Consider the following 23,081-nt stretch of genomic DNA (forward strand, 5'->3'; position numbering starts at 1 on the left):
CCGCAATCCTTACACGAAAACTAAGAGAGATCCTGGCCCGATTTTGTACCTAGTTAAATTAGAAAGTTACCATTGAAAGATTAAAAGACATTTACTATTAGAATACAACTGTAAAGGCTGGAAAGGAATATGATAACTTCGAAACAAACGACTGAGATGTCCTGAGAGTGATCGAGAGTCCAGGAGTGTTGCTTCAGCACCACGGAGAGATCACGTCTGCAGTTTTGTTTATGGGTTTTTGTATTTTTGCCCCGGATTCCAGAAATGTTGACTCAAATCGCAAAAGTCAAGTTAAAAACAAAAAAACTGACTCTTTTGTACAAATTTAGTAGTCATTAGTATATAAGGGATCTATTCCGGATTATGCAAATGCATGCCGGAGGTAGAGGTTGTACCGAAAGGAAGAGTTTTCTGACAGTTGCTTTGACAAGGGACCACATCTCAGAGTAACAACTAAAATAAGCCGGTGCGTGAGAACATTACAGGTACCGAAGGCAGGAACGGTAGTTAGAACTTGAACAACTCTGCTTCCTTTCCGCAACTTACGCATTAGAGTTCATTCGTCATATCGAACTCACCCATCTGTCCCTCCACTTTTATTTTATTTTATTCTATTTTTTTCTTCTTGTCTCTGCACTTTCCTATGCAATTAGCTAGTCTTTCTTAAGTCTTGTAACGTAGAGGCGGAAATTTCCGGGGAAATACAGGCAGAAGAGCCCGAAGCGGGTGGGGGAGACAGCCTCACCACCTGGAGAATTGTCTGGGTAGTGGTCGGCTCGGGGAAGGGACGCAGGATTCTCGAATCACTGCAAAGATTGCTGCCGCTTACAATCCCAAACTGCTGGTTGGCTCAGCCGAGGCCAGCAGCAGGTCAACGTCGACTACGATCGCGACTCCTCCCGAGTTTCTAACACCTGGCTGGATGCGGGGCTGGCCAAACCGAAACCTCTCAGAGCAACACGCCACCCTCCCTCCTCCCGCCAGCCCCTTCCCCGGCTACCTCCCACCTCCCCCATCTCCGTCCGCCCCCTCCGCCCCCTCCGCCCCAGCTCTGCGCCTGCGCGCCGCGGGCGGGCGCGGGAGCTTAAGCCCGCCCCCTGAGAAAGCCTCTTGGCCACTGGGAAGGGCGGGGCGCTGCCTCGCGCCTGTGCTGGAAGCACGTGCGGGGGCCGGGAGCGGCGGTCGCGGTTATGGCGTCGTTACTTTCGGGAGGCGACTCAGGGGTGGCAGAGAGCGAGCGGCTGAACTGCCACGTAAACGCCACCGAGCCCGGGAGGGGAAAGGGCGGGAACTAAAACAGGGACTCCCAGAGGGAAATGTGCTGGGGAGGGAGAGGCCCGCTATCGTTTGGAGTGTCAAATGGAGGGGAGAAGTGGAAGGGTTTGGAAGAGGGCCACGGAAAAGGAGACCCCCCAAAGAGGCAGGACCTTTGTTTGGAAAGGGCAAAATGGAGACACCTGATGCAGGGAGGGAAAGTATCTGGTAGTCCCAACTAGACTGAGTTTCCTCCTCTACCAGTTTGCCCGTTAAGCGTCGGCTAGTTTCCTGTTTATATTTATCAACGATTTTTCTTAGCCACCATCTCCTTGCTGGTGTTGTGACATCCCCCTTCCCCCACAAGTACTGCCCACATTTAAACTGGAGGCCTAGTAATGAGGAATTTCATGTACAGGGACTACAGAAAGTCTCCAGATGGGGGATAATTCATACAGGAGACCCGTTCTTGAAAGGAAGCCATGAATACCTAACACTACAAAGGAAACAGTATTCAGGTGGTCTTCCCTGAATCCTTCCAGCCCCTGTTATACGGGAACATTGGGCTGCTTGATAGCTTGCTTCCTAATGATTGAAATTTGTATCTTTCAATAGTTTACAGAATTCATCCACCCCTGGAAGAACCTTCGGCCTTTTAAGACTACTGCAGTACCAAACATAGGTGAGTGCTGTTAGGGATAAAGCAGATTGGCCTCAATTAATTAAAAAGCATTGTTTTCATCACGTCCCTACCAAGTGAAATACCTTGGGCTCCCTTAATTTAACGTTCAAGACCCTCCACTATCTTCCCAGTCATTTTATCTACTGCTGCATGTGATGACTTACTGTCTGTTTACATCATAAAGTCGGGAAGAAAAGTTGGAATAGAACACTTTACATTTCTGCTCAGCATTTATCTTTATATTTATTGTTTCTCTTCCATCCTTTTAGATGGTCCTATTTATAACACTGAAGAAGAAGAAGAAGAAGAAGGTGTAGGTAGGAGATAAATTTATTTGTATGTATGTACTAGCATTCTGTTTCAGCTTATTCCTTACACTGTGAGTGAAATCTCAATTGGAAAAGAACTGTCTTCTACTTACTTTATGAATAGTGAATATCAGAAGAAATACTAAATTAGGAGTGGGGTATTTTTTTTAAGAGGAAATTGAAATGGAATGTGCAAGGAGTGGGAATATGCAGGGAGTGGGTTAAGAATTTCCAGCTGGCAAGGAAGAATTAGATCTCCTGGAGATGGACGTAGGCTTCCTTGAAGTTAGAAGTTGGTGTAGAAGCAGAGCATAAGAAACTGGATCCTCATGAAATAAAGAATTCTCAGTGCTATGTCATTCTTTCTAGAACCTTCTTTTAGAAGAAAAATGAGAGTAGATGCAATTGCTTGATTTACAACCACTAAAAGAGAGGGAGCAACTTTTTAGATCTCATTCAGAAGACTTCATGTCCCCCTTTTTTATTTTTGTTTTTCTAGTGGATTTGGCATCTAATTCACTCTTAAATAAGTTAATCCACCAGTCCTTAGTAGTATCCAGTCATCAAGTCGAAGTCTTACAAAAGGATCCCAGTTCTCCACTCTACTCAGTAAAAACATTTGAAGAGCTGAGGCTGTGAGTATTTTTACTCCTTTAGTATGAGAAAATGCTGGAAAGCACAGCACAGAGCAAACTAACCTGCTAATAATAAAAGCCATTAGGGTCTTCTTTTACTAATATTCAGTATTAAAACGAGATGTATACATTTTGCATGCAATTAAAATGTAGCTCAGGGGCTGGCTGGTTAGCTCAGTTGTTTAGAGCATGGTGCTGATAAGACCAAGGTCCACCAAGATCCCTGTACCGACCAGCTGCTAATGATAGTATATATATTATTAGTAATATATACACACACACTCATACATGTATGTTACTCAAAGAAGAACACTAGGAGTTACCTGTGAATTGAGAACATTTTTAATAGTAAAATATTTTGATCTTACCGTCCTAAGGGGGATAGCTAAGCCATCCATACACAGCCACATTGTTACTCTCCATACCAGAATCCAGATACAGGGACATTATTGACCCAAACATCCTCCCTTATCTCCTTAAGTTACAAGCTTTTACTTTTGTAATTATATCTTGTTTCAAATTATATTAGAATGAATAACTTTCCCAAATAGCTTTGCATTCCCTAGGGATTTGTCAATTGACATTAAGGAAACATATTTTAACCAAAAGAGAAAGTTAATAATACAGACCTACTATGTAAAGGGTAAAAATCCAAAATTATGATGCCTAAATGTTTTCTAAATGGTTAGAGAAGCCTACCTATGGTTAAAAATTGGCTGTCAGTCATGTACCAATTAAGCACATCCAAATGTGTGTGTCATTAAGGGTGAAAGTATTCCAGCCCACTTAATTTACTCTTATTCTAACATTTTTTCCTAAGAACTCAGGGAAGCCGCATTTAAAAATACTGCTTCAGAAGGATAAGGTAATTTTGTGCCTTCTGCTCCTAGAGAGAATTGATATAACAATCACCTAAATAAAATTTTGCCATCTCTGAAAATTGGTATTGAAAACGTTTCATTCATGAAAAAGAATTAAACAGTAAATCTTGCTTAGTTTTCTGCTTATGTGGAAAATAAAACTTCCTGGGAAACTGATAAAACTTCTTTTATCAGATGAATTTTTTGCTTTGTTCAAAAGAAAGTTCAATTTTAGGTTCTTACCACTGTTTTAGCTTAGGCTTATAGTACAGCTTATTATTTTAGTGGGTTCAGCTGTACAGGCATGATTATACATGTTTGGAAATTGAGGTGTAAATGATATATTTCTAAATATTACTTTTAAATTTCAATTGCAAAGTGGCTTAGTTTACAAATCACCTTTCAAGTACAAATTTCTGAAGCTACTGACCATAGGCTTTAAATGATTTTTTTTTAACAGAAAGAAAGAGTTACTGAAAGGGATCTATGCAATGGGATTTAACAGGCCATCCAAAATCCAAGAGATGGCTCTCCCTATGATGCTGGCATATCCGTGAGTTTCCAGGGTAGTGGTATTCTAACTTGGTTATTTTTAGTTTCTTCTTTTCAATTTATACCCAGGCTCTTGTATTCAATTTATATGCCCAGTGGTCTCCTCTTTTCTACAGACCCCAGAACCTCATAGCTCAGAGCCAGTCTGGAACAGGAAAAACAGCTGCCTTTGTCTTGGCAATGCTAAGCAGAGTTAATGCCCTAGAATTGTTCCCACAGGTAAGGAAAGGCTAAGGGAGAGGTGCGAATTCTTGCAGTGCCAGTGATGTTTTAGTAATGGGTGATATTACTGCAGTGATATGATCACTACAATGATACAATGATATTTAAAATAGATATTCTTCTGTAAAATCATAGAGCATTGGGCAACAGTATGGTGCAGTGATGGAGAGCAGAGGCTTTATAGTCTCACTGGTTCCAGTTCCAGCTTTTCCATTTACTAGCTGAGTGTCTTAGGCAAGTTAGTACCTCTCAGAGTCTGTTTCCTTGTGTTTAAGTATAGATAATATCTATAAAGACATAGATCATAGTTGATCTGTTCACCCTTGTATCCTAATACCTAGCCCAGTTCCTGGCTTGTAGAAACCACTCATTAGACATTATGAATGAATGAACAAATGCTTGTCAGATGGTTTATCGTGTGGATTCAGTGAAACAACATACATTTTTAACACTGTGCCTGGCATAAAGTAAGCATGCAATAATGGTAGCTGTATAGCTGAAGGACCAGAAGATTATTCCATCCATCTCACTTATTTAGCAGAGGGAGAGGCTGACACTTGGAGAGGGAAGTGTCCTTCCTGAGGTCACACAGTCAGAGTGGCTGAACAAGGACCATCACCCAGCTGTCCATTCTTCTAGTCTCATTTCCACTCATGAAAAGTATCTGGCCATCCCTCCCTCCTTCTCCAAACTGCACTCACTGACTTGTTTCATAGGCTGAGTACCCATATGTACGAAATACTGTGGAAAACACAGGGTTCTCTCAGCAAGCTTAGAATCTGATCAGCGAGGTAAGCTGTAGATGTGGGTGACTAAGTCTAGGCATAGGAAATCCTGTGCATTTTGGATAAGTTCAGTGAAATTTATATTGGGGCTTTGATCTTACCAATAAAAATTCTTCAGGGCTGGCCCGGTGGCGCACTGGAGAGTGCGCGGCTTGGGAGCGCAGCGGCGCTCCCACCAAGGGTTCGGATCCCATGTGGAGACCGGTTCCCGCTCACTGGCTGAGCGCGGTGCGGGCGCGACACCAAGGGTTGCGATCCCGTTACCGGTCAGTAAAAAAAGACAAAAAAAAAAAAAATTCTTCAGGATAAGCTGTGCTTGAACACAAATTGACAAATATGTGTGGAAACTGTTTTTAGTATTTTGGCCATGTTTCCTTCTCTGTCAGAGATCCCTAATTGAAGCACATAAGTGCATTAGATATCACCAGTTTCTTCCATAAACATCACATAAACACTCATCAACAACCACCATTTTTAGGGGGGATGGAATAAGAAATGGAAAAGTTTGGGGGAATATTTTTCTGCCAGGATGATATAGTTATATAAATAACACAGATGAATTGGACAAGCAGGGAGTGTTCTGGAAATAGGCAGATTTTTAATAGCAGGGAAAAGTGATGGGGGTCTCACTCAAGCTGCAGTTTGCCTTGCATTCCATCTGTTATTGGTTCTCACCCCCCTACATCCCATTCTTCCTCCACCAAAAAAGGGTGACCAAGAACTTGTGTTTCTAAATAACCCTTTAGAGAGAAATTTCTAAAAGATAGCTGTGTCTCCATCCTTTGGCCCCTTCCCCCTCTCATACTCAGCATTCATCTCAAATCTATCAACTGTTCAGTTGCATTCAATTTAAAATATTTTATTCAACCAAAATCTCCAATTTCATTTCTGTGCTTCTTCCTGTATACATTTTAATTGTAGTTCAAAGTTGAAAGGTGGCTTGTATGAACCTTTCTCCTCCTCCTCTTCTTTCTTTCCCCTTTCTCCCCCTCTCTCATACACAGTGCCTCTGCCTGGCTCCTACTTATGAACTGGCTCTGCAAACAGGCCATGTGGTTGAGCGGATGGGAAAATTCTGTGCGGATGTTCAAGTGATTTACGCCATTCGAGGGAATCTAAGTATGTACCAGTAAGACAGTCTTGGCTGATTTTTTTTAAATCCTGGCTTCATCACTAACAAGCATGTTATATAACGTCTCTGCCTTCTCCTCTCTAAAATAGGGGAAATGATAGCACCTCTGTCATAGAGTTGTTATTAGAATTAAATTAGATGATATAGATCAAAAATTGTGTACAATGTCTAGCACATAATAAGGACACAGTAAGCATTAGCTATATCATTTCCACATCTTGCAAGAGAATGCCTTTGTATATTTCTTTGAAACTCGGTTTTGTACAGAACAGCTTTTATTTTGGATTTGTTCATTAAAGTATATACATGCTTATAAAAAAAAAAATTTAAAAGACCAAGGATTAGAAGGTAAAAGTGAAAGCTGTTCTTTGCGCTCCAAAGACCTATTCCCAAAGATAATTATGGTATTGTTAACAGGGAGGCCTTTGTTTTTGCTTTTTATTTTTTTGAGCTCATACAAATACATACAAGTGCACACATATGTATTTGTTTTCATCAAGTGTTTAAAAAAATGGAGCACATTTTTCATCTTCATTCCTTTGGCTAGCTGCATAATACTCTGTAATTTATTTAATGTAACCTATTGATGGACATTCTGGTTGTTTTCTTTTGGGGGAAAGTTTGTAGTTTTTCACAGCTGTGCCAAGTATTTCTGTAGGACAATGGAATTGCTATAGTGTGGCTTTTTAAATGACCATGGGAAAGAATCAAATATGCAGGACTATTATTACCATAAATGTAGAAACCTGGGAATTTACCCTAAAACTTTGTGAAATCAAAAACCACAGTGACCCTCTGAATTTACACTTAGAAAATCATTACAAAGTTTACTTTTGCTTACGAGTCCTATGTTCCATTGCCCTGAGTCACGGCCTGTTGGAGTGAGGCTGTTTGCGTCTGAAAGAGTGCTTTAACTGCTCTTCTCCTTAGTTTCCAGAGGCAGTGATATCACCAAACAGATCGTAATTGGCACTCCTGGGACTGTCCTAGATTGGTGTTTCAAGAGAAAGTTAATTGATTTGACTAAGATTCGTGTGTTTGTCCTGGATGAAGCGGATGTGATGATTGATACCCAAGGATTCTCAGATCAGAGCATTCGTATTCAGAGGTATTCTTCAGATTTACTCTTTCTTCCTGGGTCTTTTGTCCAGATGAGTTTTGTTTGTCTGCTGCTCCTAATTACCTTTATTGCTAATTCCTCACCACCTTCACCTCTAAAACGAATTTGAGTTTTCATTATTTTCATCAGTTCACGGGGCCCTCAGACTGCTGTAATTTTCCAACTTCTTCAGCTTGTAACCTTGCCTGACTGCTTTACTTTTGCCACACAGGCTGACAGATGGAATCTACATAGTGAATCTATACCAGATTTGCCAATAATGGTTTATATTTTGAGCAAAATTCTAAAGAGGATCTATTAAAACCTGATAAGCATACTGTGATGTTAACCAATGGAAAATTGGGATAGAGTAGAGAACACAGTAACCTTGGACCAGGAGACTAGTGGTCTAGTCCTGAGTTTGCCTCTAATTTATAAATAAATCATATCATTTTCCTAGACCTCTCTATCGGGAGCACCTGAGGGGCTTAAAATTACAGGTTACCAGGCCGAACCTCAGATTTATAGAATCAGAATTTCTAGGAGTGGGGTTTAGGAATCTATATCACTTATTTTTAAATTATACACTCAGTGTTAATTCATAATAGTATTAAAAGACTTCTGCTGAAAAACAGTGATCCCCTGCCCCATCCCCAAGAAAATACCTCTCTTTTCTGATATTAACCTTCGTACTTTAAATAATATGCTCATAGTACTGTTTCCTGGTCTGTAGTTATTGTCTACTGACTTCCCATTGTAGGAGGTGGAAATTGAGTTCTTGTAAAGTACCACACATTCTTTTTTGTTGTCTCCTCTGTCACCTCTCTGTGATTACATCATAAGAATTTGATTATATTAACAGTCAATATTGATATCATTATGACAGTGTAAAACATTTCTCACTGCTGAGCCAAGAAGTATATTATTATTATGTTTTTCTTGTATAATCTTCCCCCCCCCAAAATTAAAATTGCCTTTTCTTCTCCACTCAGTTAATATCACTGTATATTTTTTAAAATGAGTCATTTTTTGGCTGCACAAGTTTTTGTCACACCCTACACATAACACCAGACAACTCAGATGCAGTCAATCCACTCTTCCCTTTCTCCAGACTCCTTCTGGCCTCTTCACAGGTCATCAAACAGTTTTGGAGAAACAGCATGTCCTTTCTGTTTTATTGTCCTTTTCTCCATTCTCATCTTCAGTGTATTTCCAAATTGTAGAAGGACATTCTTTTTTTGTCCCACACTTCGAAAATATGATTTTATGGCACAACAACATTTCGAATCTTTTCAATGGCCAGTGACAAAGATAGTTGTAGGCACAAGTCTAAGGAAGCTACTTCTGTTTCTGTATAGATAAAAATCCTATTAAGTGCTTCTTCAGGTTTTAAGAAAACTGAAGCATGACCAAAAACTTTCTTAATGAAAGGCTCAATGTCACAAGTAATCAGATCATACCTCTTTTTAGAAGTGTTGTTTACAAAGTAAGTAGGACATTTAGTTGGTAAGATCTTTTGATTTTCTTTAATAAGAAGTGGACTTACTGGAACTTGCCAAAATTTACATTTGCACTATTACATATGCAGATGGTTGAGTAATGGCTAGTTTGTATTTAGATAAGATACGAAGAATTTTTTGTTTTTTATTTTCTGTGTTCTATTAAAACTTCATAGACGTCAAGAAGATGTTTTGAAGCTCTGTTTTCCAAATCAAACTATCTAAAAACTAGGGGCAATTTTTTGTTGTTGCTGTGATGTGAAATATCACTTAATAGCAAAAGCATGGTCATTGGTAAGATCTGAAAGAATCAGCTCTACACTGAGAGGTGAGACATCTATTATCAAAATTTCCTTTTTGACTGATACATATGGGTTTTTATGCTTGCATATGGGAAATGGGCCAGGAGCTACAGGATAGCTAGCTGTGGAATTGGTGGGGAATCCAGTTGAAGCGATAGAACGGGTTTTCTGCCCTCTTAAATAAGACGATCCTTAAATATGAGTTTCCTACTAATGCAATAGGGAGTATTAAGTTTGCTTCCTTCTGGAGATACAAGGTAGAATCATGCTTTTGGTTGGAAGGGTATTGGAGGATGGAGATAATTAAGAAATAGATTAAAACTGATCTTTGGTTTAATCTCTTGGGCTGGCTATTTGGCTAAAGAAAATGCTCTTCAGTCTAATATTGGTAGGAGGAGAGGGTGGAGGATAGAATTAACCATACCCTTTTTAATAAGTACACAGACCCTTAGGGCTATTGTAACTGAGTCATCCCTATGTGCCTGGAAGCCACCTGAATACCAAGAAGTCAGTGGTTAATACCATTGCTGTGTCTCATTGGAACTGTTCTGAGGAAGTCCTAACAGTGTGTTGTACATAGAAGGAACTCAGTGAAATTCGTTGAATCAATTGGAATTAAATAGTATTAGTCTCAGAATAAGTGCTTTCCCCTCCAAACTACCCGCCACAGCTGCTGAATTATTTTAATTCCATGCTTTTGCTCAAAATCCTCTGACGTAGTATAGGGAAATGGCCTAAAACCTGCAGTCAGACTTGGAGTTGAGTCCTAAAGTTATCTAAATGTCATTGATCCCCACTTTCCTTATCAATGAAATAGGAATAATTTAAAAACTTTCCCTGTGCTCAGTTTCTGAGAGAGGTCAGGGGAGCACTACAAGAATGCATTTTCACTTGTGTGGTGTGGCCAGACTCAGCAGCCGCTATTTGCAGCTGAGCACTGGTGTCTTTTGAGGAGCTCCATAACTTTTAATTTACACGTACCACTTGTCTCATCTAAGCTTGTGAGATTCAGTCTCTGTATATGCTTTTCACATACTGTTCTCCACCATGCCCAGTCCCAAATTCTTTCCTCCACATGGTACATTATTTATCTTTAGCCCACTCATATGTGTCCTTCTACCTGTCACTGGAATAACACTGTCATCTAGCTCACTTCTTCTGTCTGTCTGGATCATACTGGAGGTGTTCTCCGATAGTTCCCTTTCTATAGCTTTCTTTTCTTGTGCTATGAATGCAATACCTACTATTGTCTCTCTGAGGATATTAATTATACGTTATTCTCCAGCAACCCAGAAGTCTCCTATAGACCCTTTTCTGTCACTAGCGCAGGAGTAACCTCTATCCTGGCTGCCAACTCCATGTATGCATTTTGCCAATTTTTGATCTTTATGTAAATTGGCCCTGTATTCATTAAGGGTTCGGTGTACATCTCAGTTCCTGCACTTTCCCTTTTCACTCCCCCTTATTTACAGCTAGGTTCTTTCCATTCCAAGCGAAGTTAGTTGTGGCTGTCTTCCCCTCCCGAGACAGATAATGCCCTCTAGTCACTAGCCTGTATCCTCTCTGCCTGTTTGCCTTTGTGTGAGATTGTAACCATGAGAAGCATCTAGACTCCCCCTCTTAGCTCGGTGAGTTTGCCTCTCCTGAGGTGGAAATTGGCGTGAGATACCTCAACCCCTCTAGAATATACGAGAGTACTTCAAAAAGTTCGTGGAAAATGGAGTTAAAAGGTAATGTAAATCTTTCATAAACTTTTTGAAGACTCCTGGTGGGGCCGGCCCCATGGCGCACTCAGGAGAGTGCAGCGCTGGGAAGGCAGTGACACTCCCGCCACGGGTTCGGATCCTATATAGGACTGGCCGGTGTGCTCACTGGCGAGCGGTGCGGGCAACACTGCACCAAGGGTTGTGATCCCCTTACTGGTCATGAAAAAGACAAAAAAAAAAAAAAAGACTCCTGGTGTACCTAGACTTTGCTCTGAGCTCCACATTCCATTTATGTATTTTTCCAAATCCTTGGTGGCACAGAGGGGCAGGACACTTGGCTGTTTGCACAGAGGCGCGGCTCGTTACTGGAGGCAATGCTCACATGGCGCAGACATGTGTGGGGCAGCCGATGGCAGAGGGCACAACGTCTTGGAGGACAGCGGCAGGACGGCAGCTGAGTGACAGCCTTCCTCCCTTCTCTCTCACAGAGCTTTACCCTCCGAATGCCAGATGCTCCTCTTTTCAGCAACCTTTGAGGACTCTGTGTGGCGCTTTGCTAGGCAAATCGTTCCTGACCCTAATGTTATCAAGTTACGCAAAGAGGAGCTGACCCTGAGCAACATCCAACAGTATTACATGTTGTGTGAGAACAGGAAGGACAAGTACCAAGCTCTGTGCAACGTTTATGGTGGCATCACCATCGGTCAGGCCATTATCTTCTGCCAGGTAACCTAGATTTGTCTTCCTCTTGCCCAGGTTTCCCTACAGGTGGAGGTAGAGGGATGATATTAATAAGCCATATAGCCAGGCACCATGTTCAGTATTTTTTGTACGTTATTTAGTTTAATATTCAGAGCTACCGTGAATGGAAATATCTGTGTTTTATGGGAAAACTTAGAAGGTGAAGTAATGGAATAGTATCTTCAATATGATGTTGAACAGAGGGCCGCCTTACTTTAGAGGGACTGCTTCCAGCACTTCCTATTTAGATTAATGTTTATTGTAGTATTTACTGATACCCTGTATCAGGTTAAAGATGTTACTCATATTAATGTCACCTTATTTTTATTTTCTTATATTTCTTTTATTTTCTTGGTTTTTGTTGTCTGGCATTTTTCATATTCCTGTATTGTTTTGGTGTCTCACCACCCTGTGAGCACTCCAAGCTTCATGCAGGCAGGCACCATCTGTCTTCTGTGCCACTGCACTAGCTGGCGCCTGCCTGCGTATGGGCAGCACTGAGAACATATCTGTAGAATAGAAGTAAGCTCAGCTCTGCCACAGGCTAGCCATGTAACCTTGGGCAAGTTACTTAGCATTTTTAAGCTTTGGGGGTTCTTTTGTCCATTTTTAAATTTTTTAAATGAAAGGAGACAGCTATTTTGTTTAATGGTTGTGAAAGCACATGACTGTAATGCATGTAAAGATTTAGCCCCTGCCTGGCACGTATGAAGCACTCTTGTGTCTGTCGAGTGTCTGTTGTTATCATTTTTACATTACATCATTTTGTCTTTATAGCACCAGGTAAGGTAGGTGGAGTATGTTTATCTCCATTTCATGGGTGAGAAAGCCAAAGCTCTGAGTGATTGAGAGGATGTGACTCTTAGAAGCACAGGCAGAGGGAGAAGTCCATGCCGCACTCTAAGGTTCCTAAAGGACTGAGGCAGAGGTGAAGCAAAACTCCTCTGCAGCCCTCTCCCTCCCGCCCTGCATAGCCTGCAAGAGCAGCCAGTCTTCTTTAACTTGGGGTGCTGTGGTGGGGTTTGCTTTCTCACATAGACTCGTCGAAACGCCAAGTGGCTGACCCTGGAGATGATGCAGGATGGCCACCAGGTGTCTTTGTTAAGCGGGGAGCTGACCGTGGAGCAGCGAGCTTCCATCATTCAGAGGTTTCGTGACGGGAAAGAGAAGGTTCTTATAACAACCAATGTTTGTGCTCGAGGTGTGTGTTTAAAGTCAAGTGTTGAAGTATAATTTAAATATGATACAATTCATGCTCATTTAGTGTACAGTTTGGTGCATTTTGACAAACTTACACAGTCATGTAACCATTGCCATAATCAAAACGCAGAACATTTCCATCTCTCCAGAATTTCTCATGTTCCTTTGCATTCAGTCTCTTCCTCCCATCACACGGCCCCTAGCAACTACTGATCAGATTTCTGTCTCTACATTTTTGTCTCTCCCAGAATGCCACATAAGTTACATTAGACAGCGTGTAGCCTTTGTGTCTGACTTCTCCCTCCTAACATAACGCTTCTGGGTTTCAGCAGCATTGTTACATGTATTCACAGTTTGTTCCTTTTTATTGCTAGTAGTATTCCATTGATGGTTCTTCTGTTCACCAGTTAATAGACATTTAGATAGTTTCCAGTTTGGGGTTATTTTGAATAAAGCTTTAATTAAAATCCATGTGTAGGTCTTTGTGTAGACATGTGTTTTCATTTCTCTTGGGTAAATACTTAGCAGTGGGATTGCTGGGTTGTGTGATAAGCGTATGTTTAGCTTTATAAGAAACTGCAAAACTCTTTTCCACTCTGGCTGTACTGTTTTGCATTTTCACCAGTAATGTAGGAAAGTTCCAGTTGTGCTGCATCCTTGCCAGGAATTGGTATTGTCACTCTTTCTAATGTTAACCGTTCTGGTAGGTATGTAGTGGTCTTAGTTTGGATCTCCCTAATAACTAATGATGTTCAGCATCTCTGGGGTATTTTTAATTTTAAGACTATTGACTATTCAGGGGAAAGTTTCTATTTTCAAGAAAAGGGCCTTGCTACTTTCTTCTTTCCCCCTGTTTCCTTGCTAGACTCCACCGAGTTTCCCACTTCATTCTTAATTCAGGAGATAGAACTGGGAGCCTGCTGTGTTAGTAGTGAGTGCTGAGCTCTGCACATTGGAAGGGCAGCCTGAAGAGGATGAGGCCCCTGCCCCTCCACTGCCTAGACTCTTGCCTCTCTACACTGGTGCTGTCCAATAGAACTTTCTGCAGCAATGGAAGTGTTATATTCTGTGCTATCCAGGTGGTAACCACTAGCCATATATGGCTCTCAAGCACTGGAAATGTGGCTAGTGTGACTGAGAAACTGAATTTTTAATTTTAATTTCAATTTAGCTAGATGAGGCTAATAGTTACCATATTGGACAGCACAGTTCTAGACCCCAGAGGAAAGAGGGCATAGAAAATTGTAGAGTTGAAGCACAGTGCAAGGAGGACAAGGATCGTGACCCAGATGGCTCATTAGTGTGAGGTGCGGAGGCCAAAGGCACGGAGGGGTCACAGAAGTCTTCCTGGGCAACATTAGATTTGAGGGGTTTTGAAGGAAGGGTAGCAATTCAGTTGGATGAGAAGTTACAGTTTGTTTGGGAAATCGCCAGACCTTGTGACTGTGAGTCAGGAGAAGAGATGAGCTGTTAGGTGGTTCGAGTTCCTGAATTGCCTGCACGTCATCCTACGCAATTTGGGCAGTGGTTCTGAGCACAGTGCCCTGGGCATTGCTGTGGTGACCATCATAAGGGAGATTAGAGGAGTGAGAGAAGATAGAGGGGAAACCAGTATGGAGGTTGTTGTAACAATTGAGGCAAGGGATATTGTTCTAGACCTGGCTGGAATAATAGCCATGGAATGAAGCAGAGCTGGGACCCATGACAGGTGAGGGGACATGAGGCTAAGGGGCCTGCTGAAGACTTAGCACAGCAGGGGCAGAGAGGAGAGTGTGCTCTGTGGGCTTGGTGAGGTGCCTCTCCACCGTGCACATGCGTACAGTTTGTATGTGTGTAGACTTCTGTAGAGTTAGCCTCTATTAACACTATTATCCAGCACCCTAGGCACCACAGCATGCAAGTGAACTGTCTGACCAAAGTACCTATTCCAGTCATGTAAAGCCAGGTTTGATTTATAAATTGTCTCTACTAATGATAATTCCCTAGGCAAATGTGGTTCTTGAATGGCTATGTCCTTAGGAAAACGTTGCAGGAGCCCATGATGTTTTTCCTCTTCTAGGGATTGATGTGAAGCAGGTCACCATTGTTGTGAACTTTGATCTCCCTATAAAACAAACGCAGGAGCCAGACTATGAGACCTACCTCCACCGCATAGGACGGACAGGACGCTTCGGGAAAAAAGGCCTTGCCTTCAACATGATTGAAGTGGATAAGCTACCCCTGCTTAAGAAAATCCAGGACCACTTTAGTAAGTAGCGCCATTGCTTCATCACAGTGTGAACCACAGACTTGCTAACAGTACTGACAGAGACGATGCGTGCCAGGGAGCTCGAGTCCAGGGGCTCGTGAGAGTGTAGAGGCAGAAGCCATGGGGTGGAAGGCTCCTAATTCACAGGACCAGAGTCCTAATATGACACAGTTGATTAAATAATTCTTATGTGATAGTTAAAGAAAAATTTAAAAATCAAGTAGAACTAACATGAGCTCAGATTTATATGTTACAGCTCATTCTGGAATCTGGAGCACATTTTCACATCCTATAAAGAAAGTACCCTAGCAAAGTAATAAAATCCTTTAAGATTATGTTCCATCCCCAACTTCCTCTTCTATCTACACTATTCCCCTCCCCTTGCCCCACCCTTCCTAATAGGTTGATCCTAAATTCTAAGGTTTTTAGTCCTTTTTCCTGCCCCATGTCTAAGGAAGGTGGACCCTGATAGCCTGCTGGGCTCTGGACTGATAGATTGTACTCTGGTGGAAAAGTGAAGGGTCACATAAACTGGGATGCCCACTCCTCAAATTAGCCCATGCCCCAAAGCCCAGGGATGTGGCTGGGGAGCCGGGGAAGAGGAATACGTTCACCTGCTAGGATGGTGGTACTTCCCTTTCTTGGGGGCAGTGGGCACTCCTGTGTTAGACTAACTGGGGAGGGGTGGGGAGAAAGAACCATGAAGGCCACTGTTGCTGTGGTGAGTGCCAAAGGACCTGGTTTGGAAGTGACCACAGTAGAGGAGCTTAGTCCTTCCCAGGCTCTCCTCAGTTGCAATTAGGCCTTTTTCTGCCCCGAGGTATCTAGATAGGCATAGCCTATAGTCTGGTGCTTTTGATGCTGGTTTCATTAGTGTAGGTGAGTGCTTTTGGTACATCCCTTCCTTATGTTCCTATCTCAAGGCTTTCTATACAAGGTGTCACTGTTTTCAGAAATTCAAAGTCAGATGGAATGAGGCTCCACTTAGGCCCTGGGCTAAGACTGGTTCCGTTCTCTTCTGTTCCTTCAGACAGCAATATTAAGCAACTCGACCCCAAAGACTTGGATGAAATTGAAAAGATTGAATATTGAAGAAAGAATTTTATTGTTTCTAAAATATCCTAGTTTATGTGAGAACGTTCCAGTGGAGTTTGAAGGTAATTTTTCAACATGAAACTGTCACAGGTGACAAAATAAGTGTTGTGCTATCCTTATTTTTAAGACTTAAGGTCTTTTTGAAACCAAATTGATGTGAAGGACATGATCTTTTTGAATAAAAAATCAAGATTATTTCTTATTCTAATCTTTTTACAAGTGAAGATCTCTGTATGGGCTATTGGGATGTTTTTGGATTATTTCTATAATCTGAGATCTTACAGAGCCACAAGATGGCAGTAGAACTTCACTGGTGTTGCAGCTTAAAGCACAAAACGAGTGAGAAAGCCGCGCTTGTTCAGGCCTCACTTTTAGGCCGCCCTCGCCAGCCACTAATCTTTCTTCCCACACCCTCCTCCCCCTGCCCTGTGAGTGCACACACTTCGTCCTTAATGGAGTAAAATCTTTAAAAAGTAAAACCATTTGACGAGTGAGAAAGCCACGCTTGTTCAGGCCTCACTTTTAGGCCGCCCTCGCCAGCCACTAATCTTTCTTCCCACACCCTCCTCCCCCTCCCCTGTGAGTGCACACACTTCGTCCTTAATGGAGTAAAATCTTTAAAAAGTAAAACCATTTGGAAGAGTGAGTATTTTGCTTTTTTAACGTTTCAAGTGACATACAGAATTTCAGAACATTTTTCTGTTTTGCTTCTTACTGTCTTCAAATTGGAGATTTACTTCATCATCAGTTATTTCATAGTTTCTGAAAATGTGCTTTATTATCAGCATTTCTTAAACTCAGGCAGTGGGGGTAAAAAATCCACTTATCCTATTAAAGAAGTAACATTTCAAGGAGCCAAAAGGTTTTGCTTTTAAAAACTTAAAGGTATATGTGAGGATCCTGGATGTTTTCTTGCAAATCCCAATTAGATGCTTTTTATTGATTCTCATGTTTGCTGCTCAGAAGTGAAGCAGTGAGCTTGAGGAAACAGGGTAAATGGATACTCTCCTAGGAACCTGGATCAGCCAGGGCCCAGGCACCAGCTCTGTTGCAGCACCAGACAACCAGTGGCTTCCATGGATGCTCCCATCAACCTATGTGGACAGTAGTTTCTGGTATATATATTTTGATATTCTACTTGCATATCACCCTGCCAATGTTTTATCCCTGAAAGCAGGGCTCGGAAGTACAGGAAGTCCATCAAGTGCCCTCATTCAACATCAGGTTATTTATTGTGCACCTTTTATGCTAAACACCAGGGAAAGGGAGATGAATAAGATATAACAGTCATTTCAGAATTCAGAATCTATGGGAGAGACCCAGAATAAGCCAGAATCATAAGACTGTGCTAGATGAGGGGCATACAGGTCACTGGTATAGCACAGAAGGGGGACCCCTAATACCATCTGGGCCTGCTTCCTGAGGAGAAGATAATCAGGATCTCCTGCAAGGGAGCAGGCTATATTCAGCATTCCCTTCTCAGTATATATTTAGTACCACCTAGCAATTTTCTAACCCTGGTCCACTGAGGCAGTGTTCCAGACTACCTGGAGAACCTGGAGAAAATACAGATTTGATCCCCCATACAGACAAAACTAGACTTTCTGTAGAGTCCAAAACTACACAAGGGAGCTGAAAGCGTAGATAAAGCAATAGATAATAAAAACCACTGTCTTAGGGAGGAGACAGTGAGGCAAAGAGAGATCCTCAGACAGAATTTATAAAAAGGGGACCTCCCATTTGTGAATGTTTACTCCAGTTCTTATACTCTGCCTTTCTCTCTGCACTGGAAACTGGTGACCAGTCTTGTTGTCCATTCAATACTCAGCCCCTAACACAGTGCCCAAGCACAGAATAGGTGCCCAGTGAATATTTGTTCTTGGTGAGTAAATATTTCTTTCTTTTGCCATTTCCTCATTCACTAACATTTTTCCTTAATGTTTTCCATCCTCATTATGAACCTCAGTTATGTGACACAGGATAAATAAGCAGGGCAAGGGCATCAGGTATTTTGCTCTCGCTTACTATTTGAGAACTGAGTTGGACTTCCTACAATACTCAGCTCAGCCTTGCCTTGGGCTGTCCTAAAGGAAAGTTCACCACCTCCCCTTCCAGTTCAGATCCTGATAAAATCTCTACCAGTCACCCTCACGAGAGTCTTCGGCAGTTTTCAATTCGTAGCTGTTCCCACGGGTCTGCAAACACTGGGCATTCTTCTGCCCCTCCCTTGCCCTCTCTTCACAGCCCTTTGTCTGGCCACCTGGGAGGCAGCAGAGCCATCCTGTCTTCTGCATGCACCACAGCTGTATTAACATGAACTGTCCAGGGTGGTGAGTCAACAGTCCAAAGACTGTTTGCAGGGTGCAGCTCCTTGCTCAAAACTGTAAGCAATTTTCACATCTCCATGCATGGCCTGGCCAGAGTCATCTCTCTAGATGCCTGCCTGAGGAAGAAGTAAATGGAAAGGCGAGGAATAACCAGATGAAATCAGTGCATCTGTGAGCTGGTTAATCAGCTGTGTATTACTTGGCACCAAATACTAAACCAAATCCATTAGGTTTATCTTGGCCAGCTTAATGCCATTAGCGTATTGAAATTCATGATTACGTAGAGCAGGGCTGTGATTTCCAGTGGGAGTTGTGAGTGAATACATCGCCTGGGGTACAGCTGCTGTGAAGTTAGGTGCTGAATCTAAGGCAACTATTAATAACAGGAAAGGCAAACGAGTTGGTAATAGTCTGGTAGGATGTCTGACAGCTCCTCTCCAGAGACATTATTGCTTTTAGTCATGAGAAAGTGTTGATGCTCCTCAGCAAAGCTCAGTCACCACAAAAGCCACTGGCAGTCTCTGCATGTGTGATCAACAGTGGAAAATCTTAGAGGATTGCTGGGGGTGGGGGCAGGGTAGTGAGCAGCACCTTTGCAGAAACCAGAGAGAGAGAGGCTGGTTTTGTCAAGCCTTGATTTGGCTCTTGGTCCTCTGAGAGGCTCAGTCTCTTTCCCTTTGATTCAAGTAGGAGCCTAGATCAGAAAGAGGACCCAAGCAGAGGCAACCCAACTGCTGGGATGGAAGCTGAGTGTGCGTTCAGACCAGGGACCTCTCCAACTGGGCCTGCAGTTTTTTGCCCTCTGAGCCTGTGGGTCTTGTTCTGTTCTCCGCCACTGTTGTACAGAGATGCCCTGCATGCTGATCCTCACGGGAGGGCCTGCAGGAGCCCAGCAATTGGGCACATACTAGTTTTACCAAGGGAGTAACAGAAGGTCAGATCCTCTTAAATCCTAACCTCCCTCCAACCCTCCACCTCTTCCAGGAAATAATCGTGTATATGGGAAACTCTCATATCATTTTAACCCACAAAGTATGAATTGTCACAGTCTTGCTATATGCTGTGGGGAATACCAATGATTTATTCTGGAAAGAATCCAAAAGGCGGTTGCCCCAATATTTTCTATCCTTTTTTTAATCGATGGCAGAGAGAAGAGGTAGACGCTTCCCCTTCTCTCTTCCCCAGGCTGCTATTCTCATCTTCTGGACTCTGCCTTCTCACTTGCATCCTCCTGTGCTCAGCTGGGTCCCTCAGGAGGGATGGGTCAGCCATGCTCTGGCCTCATCACCCCACCTTCCCACCCCTCACTGTGCTACTGGTGTCTGCTCAGAGATGCTGTTGGAGCCGTTGTCTCAAGACACTTTTCTCTTCCTCAGATTTGTATTGCTTTGCAAACTATCATTTTAAAATGTGGGTGTGATTGAAGAACCATTGTCCATTTTTAAGGTCGATTTTCCAACCCCCTTCAAACATTAAACTTTTAGACTCATCTAGTGAAATACAGGAAACACACCTGAAGTGAGCTGATTCTTGGTTAAGAGAAGTGAACAGTGTGTCCTGCAAACCCCCAGAGGGTCCCACTGGCCCATGTCTGGAACTGCCTCGGCCTTCTTCACCAGATTATCAGGCTTCCACTTCATCTGCTGAGGTTAGAAACAACCAGACGCTCTGATGTAATAAGAAAGATGAGCTGTGAAGAACTGAAGGAATTTTTTAAATAAGAAAATATAGGCTTTAGAGAAGCATATCAACTATCTGTAGCACTTTTCTTTGGGAACTCATCTTTGCCCATAATTGTTTTTCTAATCAGTATAATACAGAAACCGTGGGTTTCTAACTATGGAACTATAAGTTTCTAGTTTCTAGAATATATTTTTTATGAGTGGGGATGGTCTCCTCTTTTGAGCTAAATATTTTTCTTTGCCTAGAAAGAGTGATATGACCTCATTCGAGTCCTTTAGTTTGTGATCCATGGCTTGAAATCCCAGTTGGAAGGAAGTGACTGACTAGGAATCCCTGCTTTGTGTGAAGTTCAAAGGCATGGTCATGTATAACAGTCTTGGCGTGATTTAGAAGGCACAGATTGAACAGGCTTCTCTGTGAGGTGGTGAGCTCCCCGCTCATGGGAGTATTCAAGCAGTCAGAAGGCAAACAGTTACTTGTAATGGATGCTGTAGTTCTGGTTCTTGAATTACCTGGCAGTTTGGAATAAAATGGCCTCTGAGACTCTGCTCATTCTAAGATACCATGTCTCCATGACCCTCCACAGAATAGCTATGCACATGGAAGAACGTGAGCCATGGCTACGCCACATAAACGCTCAACAAATATAGTTACATGCATATTCACCAGATAGGACAATCTGGTCAATTATTACTTGCACAGAAGATGATTGTTTCCCACAAATAAAAAGAAAATGGGATGATTAACTTCTAATTGCAGCCTGTCTTTCAGATTCACCAGCTTCTTCTCCTGTGACCATCTTTTTATACCAAACTTCATCAATCTAGGCAGAGTATGGATTATTTTTAATTTAGTATTTATATTATAAAAGCATTAAAACAGCAAACAAGAGTAGTAGTGGAAAAATTATCAAAAATCTCATGTAATATATATAACAATGTATTGATATGGTCCTTTTCATCTTAATATGAATATGTGTTGTCATAACCTTTTATTTGAAACATTCAAGTGGTTTTTGTTTTTTTTATGTTGCCACATAGTTTGGGGGATAAGTATTTTAAAATAATAATTGACCAGATTATCCTATCTGGTGAATATGCATGTGACTATCTTTGTTGAACATTTATGTGGTGTCTAGTTTTCCAGGATTGTAATTATAAATAATGCTACAGTGAATATCTTCTTGCCCGATGTTTTAAATTATTTCTTAGGATTAGAGACGTTAAGTTTGAGTCTCAGGTCACAAAATAGTAGTATTTTTATGGCTTTTGATAGATAGTGTCAAATTGCTTCCAAGAGGCTGTGGCTGTACCAATATAGGTTGCCCCACTGATTTTACCTTCTTTTACCAGCAGGGGATATTTTCATTTTAAAATCGCTTGGTACCTTTTTTTGGTTTATATTTCTTTTAGTACAAACAAGATTGAGTAGTATGTGAGTCACTGTTTGAAAAATATCTGTAGTGTCCTTTGCCCATTTATTTGTCTTAGGAGATCTTGATGTTTTCATTATTAAGTTGTGTGAAATATATATGTGAATTGATTTTTCCAAACAAAATAAAGATATTAACATTTCTTTTTTTACTAGAAATATATTTTCCCAGTCTACCTTTTTTAATTTACACTATAGTTTTTTTATACAAAATTTTTTTTTCTAATAAAATCAATTTTGTGATTTTTTTTTTTTTTTTTTTGTCTACTGGTTCTAGAATGTACTACTCTGGAAAACATATTCAATTTTATTCTCAGTTATTCTTAGTTATTTTTATCTTTAAAAGATATTTGACTTTAATTAATCTGAAATTTATTCTGGCATGAGGTATATATATCAAATTGATCACATTTTCCTTTTTTAAAAAATGTGAACTAGGTGCTGGCCAGTTAGCTCAGTTGGTTAGAGCACAGCCTTCTAACACCAAGGTCATGGGTTTTGGATCCCTGTACTGGCCAGCTGCAAAAAAAAAGTGAACCAATAATTCCAACACCATTTACTAAGAAATCTGTTTTCCATTTTCTTCTGCTATCTTCTTTATCATAGTAAATTTCTACACACCTACACACATATAATAGGATTCTGGGTATCTCCTTAATTCCAGTTTATTCTTGTACCAGTAACACAGTTTTAAAGTATTATTGTTATGTAATGTGTTCAAATTTAAAGACTTGTTTCCTCTCTTGGCTACTTTAGTTCTCTTTTTTTTTTTTTTTTTAAAGTCATTATCAGTTCATTCTTTAAGATTAATTTTAGATCCATTCTATCAATTTCAAAAAAATACTCTGGATTTTTATTTGACTGCATCCATTTAGCAGTAATAATTTATTCAGTCTATACATTACTTTGGGGAGAATTGATTTCTTTACAATATTTAGTCACATTCTAGGTCTTTCCTGTCTCAAAGAAGAGGTCAGGAGGCATGCTAGGAGCAAGACACTCAAAGTCACGTGGGCCAAGAGGCCGTGACTGCGGAGGGACAGGCAGGGAGTGTGGGAATGAGGCAGTTGCTGTGGGGCATGTCTGGGTGTGGGGGCCACAACAGCAAGCTGAGCATTGTTTTTTTGTGCCTTCCCACGTGCCAGCTTGTCTGCTGGAGGTACCAGTCCTGTGGGCAGAGAGTGTGGGCACATGACGAGTGGCGTGTCTGGAGGGCACAGGAGGCCTGGGTTTGAACCCCACCTGTACCATGAACCTGTTCTGTGGCCATGGACAAGCCACTTGACTGCCACAACCTCACCTCCTAGATCCCTCCAGCTC

The 23,081-nt window shown here is 41.6% G+C and overlaps 1 protein-coding gene across 1 annotated transcript; it reads left to right on the plus strand.

Annotated features, from left to right (window-relative positions):
* The first annotated feature begins 1,053 nt into the window (after nt 1–1,053).
* Nucleotides 1,054–16,528, plus strand: DDX25 (DEAD (Asp-Glu-Ala-Asp) box helicase 25). The gene is made up of 12 exons (XM_008583722.1): nt 1,054–1,253; nt 1,870–1,936; nt 2,206–2,253; nt 2,744–2,879; nt 4,200–4,292; nt 4,408–4,510; nt 6,303–6,417; nt 7,361–7,538; nt 11,525–11,762; nt 12,816–12,978; nt 15,037–15,225; nt 16,256–16,528. Exons 1-12 carry the CDS (start codon nt 1,191–1,193, stop codon nt 16,315–16,317), a joined length of 1,455 nt encoding a protein of 484 aa, XP_008581944.1. The 5' UTR covers nt 1,054–1,190; the 3' UTR covers nt 16,318–16,528.
* The last annotated feature ends 6,553 nt before the right edge of the window (nt 16,529–23,081 follow it).

This window comes from Galeopterus variegatus, unplaced genomic scaffold (genome assembly GCF_000696425.1).
Source record: "Galeopterus variegatus unplaced genomic scaffold, G_variegatus-3.0.2 Scaffold3015, whole genome shotgun sequence".
Classification (NCBI taxonomy): domain Eukaryota; kingdom Metazoa; phylum Chordata; class Mammalia; order Dermoptera; family Cynocephalidae; genus Galeopterus; species Galeopterus variegatus.